At 36.5% G+C, this 12565-nt stretch overlaps 2 protein-coding genes across 2 annotated transcripts; both read left to right on the top strand.

The window, feature by feature from the left end:
- The first annotated feature begins 1224 nt into the window (after positions 1-1224).
- LOC135689729 (large ribosomal subunit protein uL30) lies at positions 1225-5556 on the top strand. Its single transcript, XM_065207057.2, has 4 exons — positions 1225-1339; positions 2374-2473; positions 3248-3552; positions 5202-5556. The coding sequence occupies exons 1-4, from the start codon at positions 1323-1325 to the stop codon at positions 5518-5520; spliced, it is 741 nt and encodes a 246-aa protein (XP_065063129.2). The 5' UTR covers positions 1225-1322; the 3' UTR covers positions 5521-5556.
- Positions 5557-5707: 151 nt separating this feature from the next.
- Positions 5708-12455, top strand: LOC135689727 (shaker-related potassium channel tsha2). The gene is made up of 3 exons (XM_065207054.2): positions 5708-8711; positions 9274-9448; positions 10159-12455. Exon 3 carries the CDS (start codon positions 10434-10436, stop codon positions 11550-11552), a length of 1119 nt encoding a protein of 372 aa, XP_065063126.2. The 5' UTR covers positions 5708-8711; positions 9274-9448; positions 10159-10433; the 3' UTR covers positions 11553-12455.
- The last annotated feature ends 110 nt before the right edge of the window (positions 12456-12565 follow it).

Raw genomic sequence — 12565 nt, 5'->3', positions numbered from 1 at the left:
GCCCTCTCTTCTCTTCTATCCAAAAATGTCGAAGGAAACATTGCAATTTTTTTTTTTAATCTTCCAATTGAATTTGCTACGAACACTCCCAGATTTTTCAAGTTTTGATTTGAAATTGAGTGAGTTTTGTGAAAAGATGAGAAAAATATTAGGACTGCTAGGTAATCTCGAGGCAAGGGGCGGATACAAAATTAATCCTGACTGCCACATGGATGAAAACGGGGTCGAAGTCCTAGGTAGCCCTTAAAAGGTTTTTGGTTTGCCACTTTCTCTAGTCCTTTGGAAATGCCCATCTTGAAAAAACACCCTTTATATAGACTCTTACACACTTTTTAAACACACTTACACATTTTTCAGGTTATAAAGAAGCATCACCATCTTGTTTCACGCTTTAAAAGGGAGATTATTGTCCTGCGTGTTTCTGGAAACGTTACTGGGTGTCATAGATGCAATAGTGCTAGCCAGCGTTTAAGGCAAGAAAAATCACACTGAATTAAAACTCTGGTAAATATAGCATCACTTAACCTGTGGAAAATTTTAAAGAAACTGAAGAACTTGAATGAACCAAAAACTTAATGTACATTGCGTGCAAATTCTGCTTTAATGCATGTAACCATGAGAAAAGACCAAAAGGCGTGTGTCACACAAAATGTTTGTCATTTAGTGTTTGTCAACCTCTTTTGATCCACGGCACATTTTTTAATAAAAAATCAAGAGGAACACCACCATCAGAAAGTTCTATAAAGTTGAACTCAGTGGCCTATCTTCAAAATAGAAGGTCGTTCTCGTCGAAGTATCTTGAATAGGAGTCAAATAAACACAAATAAAAAGTATTTTATAATAAAATTGGACATTTTTATTCACTCAGCGCAAAAACTGGGACAGATTTTGCGTTTTTTATCGAACTTTTCACGGTACACCGGACAATATCTTACGACATACTATTGTAACGCTGCACAGTGGCTGAAAAACACTGCTTTTTATAACTTTGTATCTGGCTTAGATTAAAAATAAAGTGGCACCGTGGGTAGGGGGACAATGGCAGGGGGACAGTGGCAGGGGTGCAGTGGCAGGGGAGCAGTGGCAGAGGAGAAGTAGATTGAAGCTCCTACTGAAGCTCCACATTTTTCAGACAATACCCTGCTTTGTCTGAATTTATAGGAAAATGTTGCCTTCCGCCCTTAATTTGAAACCCATTCAAGACATGTCCCATTTCACTGCTACGCTCCTTCTCAGCATCCTCGGAGACGCTGCCTGTGCAGGACCGCGAAGGATAGGAATCTGGGCACAAATTCAAGATCTCCCTTTCCCACATTATCAATATGGCTGAGCAAAAGAGGTTAGTCTCCCTGATCTAAATCTACGTTAATCGTTGTTATTTAACCATTGATTTCATGTTATACGGAGAGTTATGCCTCCGAATTATCAGTAAACACTTTCTGCCAAATATACCGCAAGCCAAGAAAGTTTGAAGCGTTTTAAAGGCTTCTTCCCTTGGAGAAGTTGCCACTTTTCGTAGAACGAAGATTAAAAGTTTTCTAAGGATTTCAATCGTTTTAATACGTAATTGTTGTGTATGCCAGATTCCGGCACAAGAAAGCCTGTAAAAAATTCATGAAACTCAGCCTACCTTGTATTTATCGATGTTATGCACTTCAAAATCTGTCCAGTTAGGCCTATTTATTTCTGTCCATTTCTAAAGCTTTTTGCTGTTTTCCAAAGCCAAAGGCTTCGCTTATGGACGAAACTAGTTGCAACGCTTTTAGCTGCTATATGGAAACTTACATTTTTGTTGGTTTCCAGCAGAGTTGCATACATTATTGCCATGTATATAGCTTTCATTATATTAGGGCTAATAATAATGATGTGCCATATTTGTTCAAGATACTGTTGGAAATTTTTTTAAAGATGTGGACTGATGCGAAGTTTTAAGCTAGATATCAATTCATTATGTTTTAGAGTCCACTACTTCTCATAAATCTGTTCAAAATTAAAAAAAACCCTTTTGCTTTAGTCATTACTGAATACTACATTATCTTGTTATCATCAACAGTTTCTGAAATCTTTGTATTGGATTGTCTTTTACTGAACTAAGGGTATCCTATATAGATTCAATTATGCCTATTTTGCCCTTAAAGCTGGTGTTGGTTTAAGGAAAAATCCTTCTTATTTGCAAATAAAAATAAAGTTTTTTATCATTTTTTATTCAAAATATGCCTTAAAACTTTAAGCTTCTGAATCATTCCAGTGGAACGTGTTAGTTATGGGCAATCTCAAGCTTTTTCTAAATGAAAGAAGTAATTGTGATTTTAAGGTTTGCCTAGACTCAGCAATATTGTTAGCCAAAATAAACCATCTTTAATTGAATTATAGCCAAAAGTTGCCAGGGGTCCCTGAGACCATCTTAAAGAAAAGGAAGACCCTTGAAAAAATCAGGGCTGCAAGAGCCAAAGCATTGGTTAAACAAAAAAAGGTAAAATTCGTTTTTTGATTCACTACTTTTACTTACAGAAATGTAACATCAATTTATTGATGTGAGCTATCAATTAATTTGAACTGCATCTCTCCTCTCTCTCTGACCCTAACAATATTTTGCTTTTATTAATCCACATTGAGCTTCATCACAAAGAACCACTTCCACTGTAGCATCATATCTTGATATAGCAAATCTAGAATCTGAGAGGAAAAACCCAATATCTTTGTTAGAAAATATGAAGTTCTAAATTTTTTAATTAAGCAATTAAAAATAAGAACATAGGAATAGTAGGGGTATGAAAATAATTTTGTTGTTTTTGCCATGGCTTACCAAAATCTATCAAGACTTTCCATTTTGAAAGCACAATTGGAAATCCAACTATTAATGATAACATTAGCTAAAGATTAGTTTGAAGTAGTCCTGGTAACTTGCTCTATTTATTGGATTTCTGTCAGTAGAGGATTTCTAACATAAACAGTGCTACAATGGTTATCTAGCAAATTGGCTTGATGAAGCTGGAGTATTGCAAAAGAGTTTCTATTAAGACCATATTTTAGATGCTTGACCAGTTACAAACAAATATTGTTACTTGCTGAGAGGCCTGTTGCCTTTTCTCTCCTTCTGTTCTGCCTCAAGATATCTTTAGAATCAATTACTTTTACTCTGAAATTGTTTGATATACTGTTTGCAAAACAATATTCTCTTGAGTAATGAATTAATTATTGTATCTATATATATCATTAATTAAAAATGAATATATTTTTCTTGAAGATTTCAAAAGACAAGAGAAAGGTCATCTTTAAGTGTGCTGAGTCCTATGTTAAAGAATACAGAGCTCAAGAAAGTGACGAAATCAGGAGGAAGCGCCAAATCAAGTCTGCTGGAAAATTCTACGTTCCAGCTGAAGCCAAACTTGGGTTTGTTATCCGAATCAGGGGTATCAACCAAGTTAGCCCTAAAGTAAAGAAAGCTCTGCAGCTTTTGAGATTGAGGCAAATCAATAATGGCATATTTATCAGGTTGAATAAAGCCACCATTAACATGCTACGTCTTGTCGAGCCATTTATTGCTTGGGGGTAAGCTATCAAGATTTTGAGTTCATTCACTATCTATATTTTTTTGATTGCCCATCTTATCATACCCTTTTGTACGATAGAGAAAAGTTCAGAATTGTTTCCTAGACAGGTAAAATTTTTGTGGCAATGTATAGGCCTAACTGTTAACTACAGAAATGTTTTATTTGAAGTATATATTTAAAGCTTGGGGCCCATGCATGTGTTTAGCAAGTTTTTATGAAGTGTATGGAGAGTCAGCGAAGCAAATAGAAAAAAAGAAACTGCCTCCCTAGATAATCGAGCATGCTTTTTGTAATCATCATTTTCAGCATGTTTCCCAGAAGTAGGGATTTAATCTTAGGAAGCTAGTCAGCAACTTGATTCATCGCACATCAGTGTTAATGTGTTTTAATTTGTGTTTTCAAAAACGTTTTGTTTGCTAAAAGCTCTTTCCTTCTGGCGACATTCCCAAGAAAGCTTTTAATGCAGTTTACACCCTTTCTTTCCTATTAAAATTTTGCTAATATTGTTTACAGGGAAACCATAATATTTTGCTTGCCTGTTAACTTTTTTATGTTAGAATTCTGCAGACTTTTGGCTCTTTTAAGAAACAGAAGTAAATGAACAAAACCTTTTCACTGCAGAAAATTTATATACAACAACAACAGGAAGACTTTACTATGGAACATTGTACTATAAGATAAAACAATAGAGGTGTTACTAGTTGCAACAACATGTCAATCAATTAAGTAAATAGGTGTCCATTGTACCTGTGACGGGGGTAACTAAACCGTAGCAATGTAAATATCATAATTATAATTCCAGCATCTTACACCAGCACTGCTTAACTAAGCATTCTGTACCCAGCTTGCCTATACTGAATTTATTACCCTATCTTTCTGAAGGTTACTTAGGCATTCTTACCCTATCTTTGTGTATTTCTTTGTTTGGAGCCAATTCGGGGAACAATATGTGTTGTTTCCTTTTAAAGCAATTTTAGTCATTTTATTTTCTTTCTTGAAATTTTTTCACCCTAGTTTGTTTCACAACCTGTTGACCCTTTATGAGACAGGCAATTTCTGGCATTAATTTTTTGGATTCTCTTATCACCCGGGCGGATATGAAAACATTTTTTTACTGTCCTCTTTTACTGATAAAGTAGGGTTAGACTCTTATATTAAAGCCAGTTTCATGAAAATGTATTTCCACATTCATTGTGGTAGGCAAGGCATTTTGCTCCAGGAGACTTAAATTATTACTTGACAGTATAAATTACACTTTCGACTGGCAACAAAGCCAACAGTGTTCCCAATAAGTTTGGTTCTTATCATTGTAAGGCTTGTCTCATTCTAAGAAAGTACAAGCTACCCCTCTCCCTTTGGCCAAGATGTGGTAGAACAGTTTCTGTACAGTTTCAATCTAAGACAAACTCCAACTTCCATGCATTATCATTTTGTAAGTCAACAGCCTACAACTTAACTCAACTCTCGAGGCAATATAAATCAGCTATACTTGATTCATATTGAACAAGACACTATACATGCTTAGGAAATTAATCTGGATGGATCATCTGGATTTGAATCGTCATAAAATGATATGATTTACCCCTTGTTGTGAAATTGTCTGTTTCTAGTGATCTGAGAGTTGACAAAAATGTTTCTCTTCTACAGATATCCAAATCTGAAAACTGTTCGTGAACTCATTTACAAGCGTGGCTTTGCCAAGGTTAACAAGCAGAGAATCCCCATCACGGACAATTCAGTCATTGAAAATTCAATTGGCAAACATGGCCTCATCTGTGTTGAAGACTTGATCCATGAAATTTTCACTGTTGGACCAAACTTCAAGAAAGCAAACAATTTCCTGTGGCCCTTCAAATTGAACAACCCAACTGGAGGATTCAAGAGGAAGACAAACCACTTTGTAGAGGGGGGAGATTTCGGTAACAGAGAGGAGGCTATCAATAATCTTGTAAGAAAGATGAATTAATCATATGTAAAGTCAATGTGAAGTTCTGCCAGTCAATTTATGTTTTTTCTTTTTGTGTTTCTCAGCAAGAGAGGTTTTGGATAATGTTGGGATTTCAGTAATAAGTAAATAGGAATGGAGCAACAATTATATTAAGATTATGAACAGAAAAAAGGTAATATAAAGGTAACACAATTTCTGTTTGAGTCAAGACTCACTGATGTCTAAATTAGAATTCTGTAGGACAGAAATAGTTTTAAAAAAAGCTTCAGGGATATGGCTCCCTTACACATGATCGAACTTATTCCAACTTTACAGCAATTAATGATCGGTAAATTAACCAAAAAGGTGTAATAAAAACTCAACGGAAGAAAACAACTTAAAACAACGAGGAAAAGTAAGTAAAGATAGAGGGAATTCAGAGCATATCAAAGTTTAAGGCAATTTGTGATGTTGCTGTTAAAAATGGGACGTGTATCAAATCCAGCATCCATGAGCATCCTATGAGCTGCATCATCGTCTTTGCACCTCGTGAAGAATGAACAAGCTAAGAAAGTTGTAGTACCACTAAAGTTTTTAAAATCTAGCCTCGGAAAGGCGTGGTGGTCAAACTAACGAGGCACTGTTCCGTTAGTCAACCTTTCAGAGTTAGCATAGGCTTTTCAGCGAGTTCATGATAAAGCGATTAGGTCTATGGTGTAGTCAAACCAATGGGAAAGTCGTTAGCGAAATGCGTCGGGACGGTGCTAGGGATATGAAGAGTCCAAGAACACTACATACACTGGTTCAAATCTCGATAAACTTTCGGACAATAACAAATTTCAGACAATAAAGTTATGAAAAAGAAGCTTGTGTCCCGGAATGAGCCAATTTAAAAGGAGTAATAAAAATGGCAACGTCTTGGGATTGATTGGCTGGAAAGTACGCAACGACCAAACAACTTGGTTTTGTCAACAAGCAGTTTTTCTGTAATTTTATTGTGCAAATGAAGGATAAGGAGAATGAGGGTGTTTAAGGTCAATCAGTTCAAGTACCTATTGAACTGAGTGAATCTTTCTTCGGTGTTTCTGGTTTCAGAATATCGATTTAATGCCTCATGTCTGCACAGAAATTCGGAGCACTTTCGTTTGTCATAGAGTCAAGGTGCACACTGTATTTTAGTTTCACCAATTTCCTACTTTTTGTAGAAAGCACATTTTTGCTATTTCTTGTGAGCTTCAGGCCCTGTCCACGCGTGTCCGGAAATTTTTGAAAACGGTCTTCAGAGTGGAAATTGTTTGATCCGATACGAATGCCAATACGTGTGGACCCTTGTATCCGAAAATTTTCGCATATGCAACGTCATTTTCTGGGTTCCAGTCTCTCACTGCTAGTACAAACAAACAAGGAGTAGGGGAAGATTGTATTGTCTTTGTTAATTGCTTTTAGATTAATATCATGTGATTACATGTTTTACATGTGATTTCTAGCTTAATATCATGCTTTTAGATAAATGCAACTGTGATAAATTTACAAAAGTTTCTGTTTCTGTGCTTTCTGTACTTGCTTCGAATCGCTTTTAGCTTTGAAGTTAGTACGGACTTCGTTAATTCATCTTTCTTGTGTGGGAAATCTTTCCCAATAGATGCAGCATCTTCAGGTGAGGGATAATTCGCACTGTATGATTCAAGAATCTCAACATACTTGCTCACACAAGATTCACGATCAACACTTTTTGTCATTTGCTTCGCTTTGTAATCTTTAGTCACTGTCAGTAGTAATTTCACTTCATAATTTACATTTTCTTTGCATTTTTTATTTATTTGGACATTTTTACAAGAGTAAAACCTTTACAAGACGCAAAAGAAGTAAAGCAAGGACGCAAAAGAAATGGCGCCAAAATATTGGTTATGCGCATGTTCATTTCAGGATTATCTCCGGTAAAAGAACTGGGCACAAGAGCGAATCAGACGATTTCCGGATACATCGTAAGCGGCTACGTGTAGACGCCTGAAAATGATTCGAATACCCTCCGTTTGGATGCAAAAATTTTTGTACCCGAAAAAAAATAGTTGCGGGAAAAAAGCTTTCCGGATACGCGAAGACGTTACGTTAACCAGCAGATATGTGGTTTGGTTTTGAGTTAATGCCATCGCCGATTCTTTTTGAAACTCAGTTGCAATGTGGCTTTGTGTTCGCTGGCGCTGTCTTTTGTTTGCATCCATTCCATGGGGAAATTTACCCACAACGTCGCTTTTTTCGACTTGGCTGAATGAAAAAAGCCATAATTTTCAAAACTGAATTGAAATTACAGAATCAACACCAGAATGCTTACAAGCACACATCGTACTTTGCAATTCGATTTACTTTTGCGTGTCACTTTTTTTTACATAACATTATTTTTGTCACAAGTTGATCGCGTACGATGCCATCCCGACAGCTATGCCGATTTGCCGATTCTGCATCCAAGGCTTATCCAAACGTGCTTGCAAAGCTCTCAGGCTATTCAAGGCTCTGTGCGTTCTAATCAAAACTTAAGTTACGGTATTGGAAAATAAGCTACAGCAAAAACGCACCTGCCTACACGTCTAATCATAATCCATACTCTGAAATAAAAAATCTGCATGCTATCTTAGCCGAAGCTACATAATTTAAAATTTTTGAGGTGAATTGCAACGATACATCGTGTCGAGCAAATTTTTCCTATTTCAAATTCACGTTGGAAGCCGTTCATTTGTAAAGCTAAAAATTGAACCAAGGAAGGATTCTTGTGGAGCAGCGCGTAACAGTGTTCTTGTTTACAAACTCCACGGCTTTGTAAAAAATCAGCTTATCACCGCTATCAGTGAACAGTATTCATTAGCTACTCTCCAATTGAAGACACTCAAGAAAGCAGAAGACAACGCCTATGAATTGCATAAACATTTCTTCAATATTGAAGTATTTTCTTACTATGTGGCTCCAAAATGACTTGCCGACATCAGAATATAGAAACTTTATTAAGTTTATCAGGAGTTTTATCACGACTGTAGATTTGTTTAGCGGTCTTTAATAGAGTAAATTTGTTTATGCAGGAAGGCGATCATTGATGTTGCCTTTGTAGAGTACCTTCTTTTGATTTCACCTGTCAATGAGCGTATCCTCTGTGCAGCAAATTTACGTGCAATAAAAAGCCAGGCGCCTTGATTCTGTGGCCAATTATCTAGAGGATTCCAGAAGGATGTCGCCCTGAGGTTGGTGAAGCTATTTTGTGATCTTCAAGGCGTCAAATTCTTAATTTTTCATCAACATTGAACATAAAACTTGAAATCTTTCTGATTTCTGTGGCACACTATGTTGTACAAACATTTTGGATGATAGAAAGAGCGCGAGCCTAAGACACAAGAGCCATTTGGAGATGATATGATTTTAAAGTAACTTTAGATTGCACTTCCCTGCAACGCAAGTTTGATCGAGATTGATCTCATCAATTGATGTGTGATAACAGGCGATCAGTGATGACGATTATTAGCGATCGTTGACTTGATACAGTGACATCCGTATTTCACAAAGAATTGCTACATAAATCTCACCATAGAAACTGATGTGTTTCCATTTAGAAATACAGCGCAAGTCTCCTATCAATATTTGATCACATGTCATATCACATTTTTAACACGACAATACTGCCCGATCTCAATTATGGCCACTGAATACAGCGTATGAGAGAAGTAAACACTGAAAACCTAACAAATGAAGACAAGTTAGATTATTTCCATGAAGCACCTGTCAGGCAATTTTTCTTGTTAATTCTAGCCGATGACTTGCGCTGCCCATTTGGACCTTCTTCTGTCGTTGAAAACGATCGATGTATTGGCAGAATCACGCACCATTGTCGTCTATTTGTAATATGCTAGAGAAATGCGAAAACTGATGGAATGATTTTAATATTTTCCTGAAATAGTGTTCAGTATGGAAATCTTTTCTTAAGGTGAGTGTTTAGCCATCTCCTAGCAATGAAAAATGCTCTCCACAAATATGCAATCTCACAACTACACTACACCTTTGTTGATTAATCTTATATTTTCTTTGGTTAATCTTTGGATTTCAATCTCGTAATTATCCAACATTTTCTTTGATATGAGAATAATTCTATTTCCATATTATTGGAAATTTTTTTCATTCATTTGATATTTGAAGTGTTAGTGAAAGATGTGGTTGACGGGAAGACTATTTTAAATCCTTTTTCAATCACGATTTTATTACGATACCTTCCATTTTTTTTTCTTAATGTAGCAAGATACAAATAAATGTATTTGTACCGACTACACTCTTTAGTTTTTCATACAATATAATATTGACCAATTTTAACTACCTAGTGGGCACTACACCTAGGGTTTAATAGCTTAAAAAAGAATTTGATTTTAAGGAAATTTTTCTACCACTAGATTTATGCTAAGCTGTTTGTGCACGTTTCCTCAGCAAAGAGTATTAAACTTTTTTCTTAACTCTGCGGAGTTACGTTCACCTCGATTCAGTTGCCGGGTAACTGATCTTCACGAGATTTGTGAAGTGTTATATCACCTATGTAAAGAAGAAGTTTGTGCTGGCTTTACTTCGATATTAATTACCTGGCAAGAATTAAGAAGTAGCAAATTAAACATTCTGTGGAGTCATTGAGTTTATTTTATTTCATTTCAGTGCTCAGATTCAGCAAAGAGCGGAAACCACGTCCTTTGGGATCGCAGGACACAACCTTGCAGCAGTTAGAATCTCTTGTGGCTTACCTTAGTGTCTAAAATCGTATTTTGAAAATACAACTGCAGGGTTACAAAATCATGTGTTTTCGCAGCTCTGTTCATTGTATCGTTGATTACGGGTCTGTGCAATAAATTTAATAGAAATGAGAGAGTCTCGTGCAGGGAATTCTCATGACATAGAGTTGGAGTACGCGAGAAAGAATCACTGAAGCAATAATGGAACATTCAGAAAGAGAACAAGGAGGGTTTCGTCGCAGAATTACTTTCAATGTAAGTGGAACAACTTTTGAAACATGGGCAGAGACTGTCGAACGATTTCCAACTACAATGCTTGGCAACCCAAACAAATTATGGCAGCATCTGTGCATGGAGACACAAAGGTATTACTTTGACCGTAACAGGTTTGCATTCGAAGCAATTTTGTTTTTTTACCAGTCTTACGGCAAACTGATAAGACCCCCTGAATTAACTGTAGAAGAATTTGAAAATGAATGTATTTATTACGGGATTCCAGAAAAATACATAAACTCGATGAAACGAAACGAGGGGGTACTAGAGAAGGGCAAAGAAGTGCCAGTTGCTCAACCCTGTACTTTTCGCCAGAAATTGTGGTTGATACTTGATCAGCCCGAAAGTTCAACAAAATCTTTTGTCTACGGCATCGTTTCAGTCGGCATTCTCACTTTGTGGTGCGCATTTTGCTGCGCGCAGACATTGTTTAGTGAAGAGTTACCGAAAGGTTGGTGGTTTTATGCCGACCTCGTGTTTACATCATTTTTCTCCCTAGAATATTTCTTAAGGTTTGCCTCCACAACGGAATTTGTGAAGTTCATAAAAAAGCCTTTGAACATGATCGACTTTTTCACCTCGCTGCCATATTTCGCCTTTTCTTTTCACCATTCCCACGCCAGCCTCGTCATGATGCGCCTGATGAGGCAACTTCGGCTGCTGAGATTGATACGTTTCCTCAAGGTCTTCAGCTCCTCCCAGCGTATGAAACTGCTCAAAAACATCATGGCATCCAGCTTAAATGACTTTGGCTTGCTTATGTTATGCTTGCTTATAGTTGTCATCATCGGAGGCAGCTTGCTATACTTTGTTGAGACTGGTACAGCAGGCACCTTATTTACGAGCGTGCCTGAGTCAATGTGGTGGGCTTTGCAGACCGTCGTGGTGCTCGGTTACGGCGATATAATCCCGAAGAGTGATACAGGCAAGATCATTGCCGCGTTTTTCATGATTTTTGGCGCTCTAACTATTTCACTGCCCGTCCTGTCGGTGGTAACAAAGCTTGTAAGCTTCTACGGAAAAGGTGAAGCAGAGCGAAGGTTTTGAGCATTAGAGAGTAGCGTGTTAGCTCTCAAAAGCTTTGCTTAGATGCATAAAGCATCGTTGGATGGCAAAATGAAGGTTTCCAGATGCCTGCCAAAAGTCTTTGTACACTACACTATATTTTCGAAAGTTCGCAATGGCATCCTTTATCTTCATCTTCAACGTTATTTAAAAATTTTATCAGAGTTTCGTGCCTTTATCAGAGTATCCCTCTATTTTATAGACATTCCCAAAGCCTATTTTTATGCTAAATTCCCACGAGAAAGTACCTGTATTGTGAAGGAAAAGCCGAGATGCAAAGAAGGAATGTGGCTGCAGATCTAGTATTTCCATAAATCTTTTCCATGTTATTTTGACATAAAAATAGACTTTGGATAAGACATCTAATCACACATCCAGTTGATTGGTTTAATTGTACTCTATCTTTTGACTGGTTTAAATGTTTTCATGTGACTTGTGCGATGTTGGCTGAACTGTCAACAGTGTTAGTTAAAATTGGGAAAAAATTAAAAAATCCTCAAATCAACGAAAGTTGTTTGGTGATACAAGTATATTTGGCGGAAATGGCACAGTTCTATTGAAGTCTTTGAAGAATATATAAGAATAGAGTCCGTTGACATTAATGGGTGTGTCAGATGTGCTATTCCAAAAAACTCAAATAGAAAATTCTATAGAAAATGAGACTTAAATATATTGTACTGTACAATAACATATCAAAGTAAATGATAGATGCATATTTATATGATTCTTCGCTGTAGTTATTATGGGGTTAGTTCATGAAAGGTTATGTTTTTTATTAAATGTAGAATTATAATTGGGGCCATTTGTAGTAGAATATGCTCATTTAACCGTAAAATTAAAACCAGTAAAATGGTTAAGAATCACAAAGAAATGAAATGGAAATGCTATCTCGTGTTTATTTAATAGTTCAGTTTATTGTGTAAACATTCATATGTTCAACATGCCATTGGATAAGAAAACTTAAACGGCCAGTTATTCAAAACCCACTCCTTCAA

This window comes from Rhopilema esculentum, chromosome 5 (genome assembly GCF_057945365.1).
Source record: "Rhopilema esculentum isolate cy_ngs chromosome 5, ASM5794536v1, whole genome shotgun sequence".
In the NCBI taxonomy this organism is placed as follows: Eukaryota; Metazoa; Cnidaria; class Scyphozoa; order Rhizostomeae; family Rhizostomatidae; genus Rhopilema; species Rhopilema esculentum.
This window is presented reverse-complemented; position numbering and strand designations above follow the sequence as displayed.

Excerpts from the sequence above, each read along its gene's own strand:
- LOC135689729 (XM_065207057.2), top strand. Across the intron at positions 2,474-3,247 it reads CATTGGTTAAACAAAAAAAG|ATTTCAAAAGACAAGAGAAA; the intron begins GTAAAATTCGTT and ends TTTTTCTTGAAG. Across the intron at positions 3,553-5,201 it reads GAGCCATTTATTGCTTGGGG|ATATCCAAATCTGAAAACTG; the intron begins GTAAGCTATCAA and ends TCTCTTCTACAG.
- LOC135689727 (XM_065207054.2), top strand. The coding sequence starts at position 10,434 with ATGGAACATTCAGAAAGAGAACAAGGAGGGTTTCGTCGCAGAATTACT.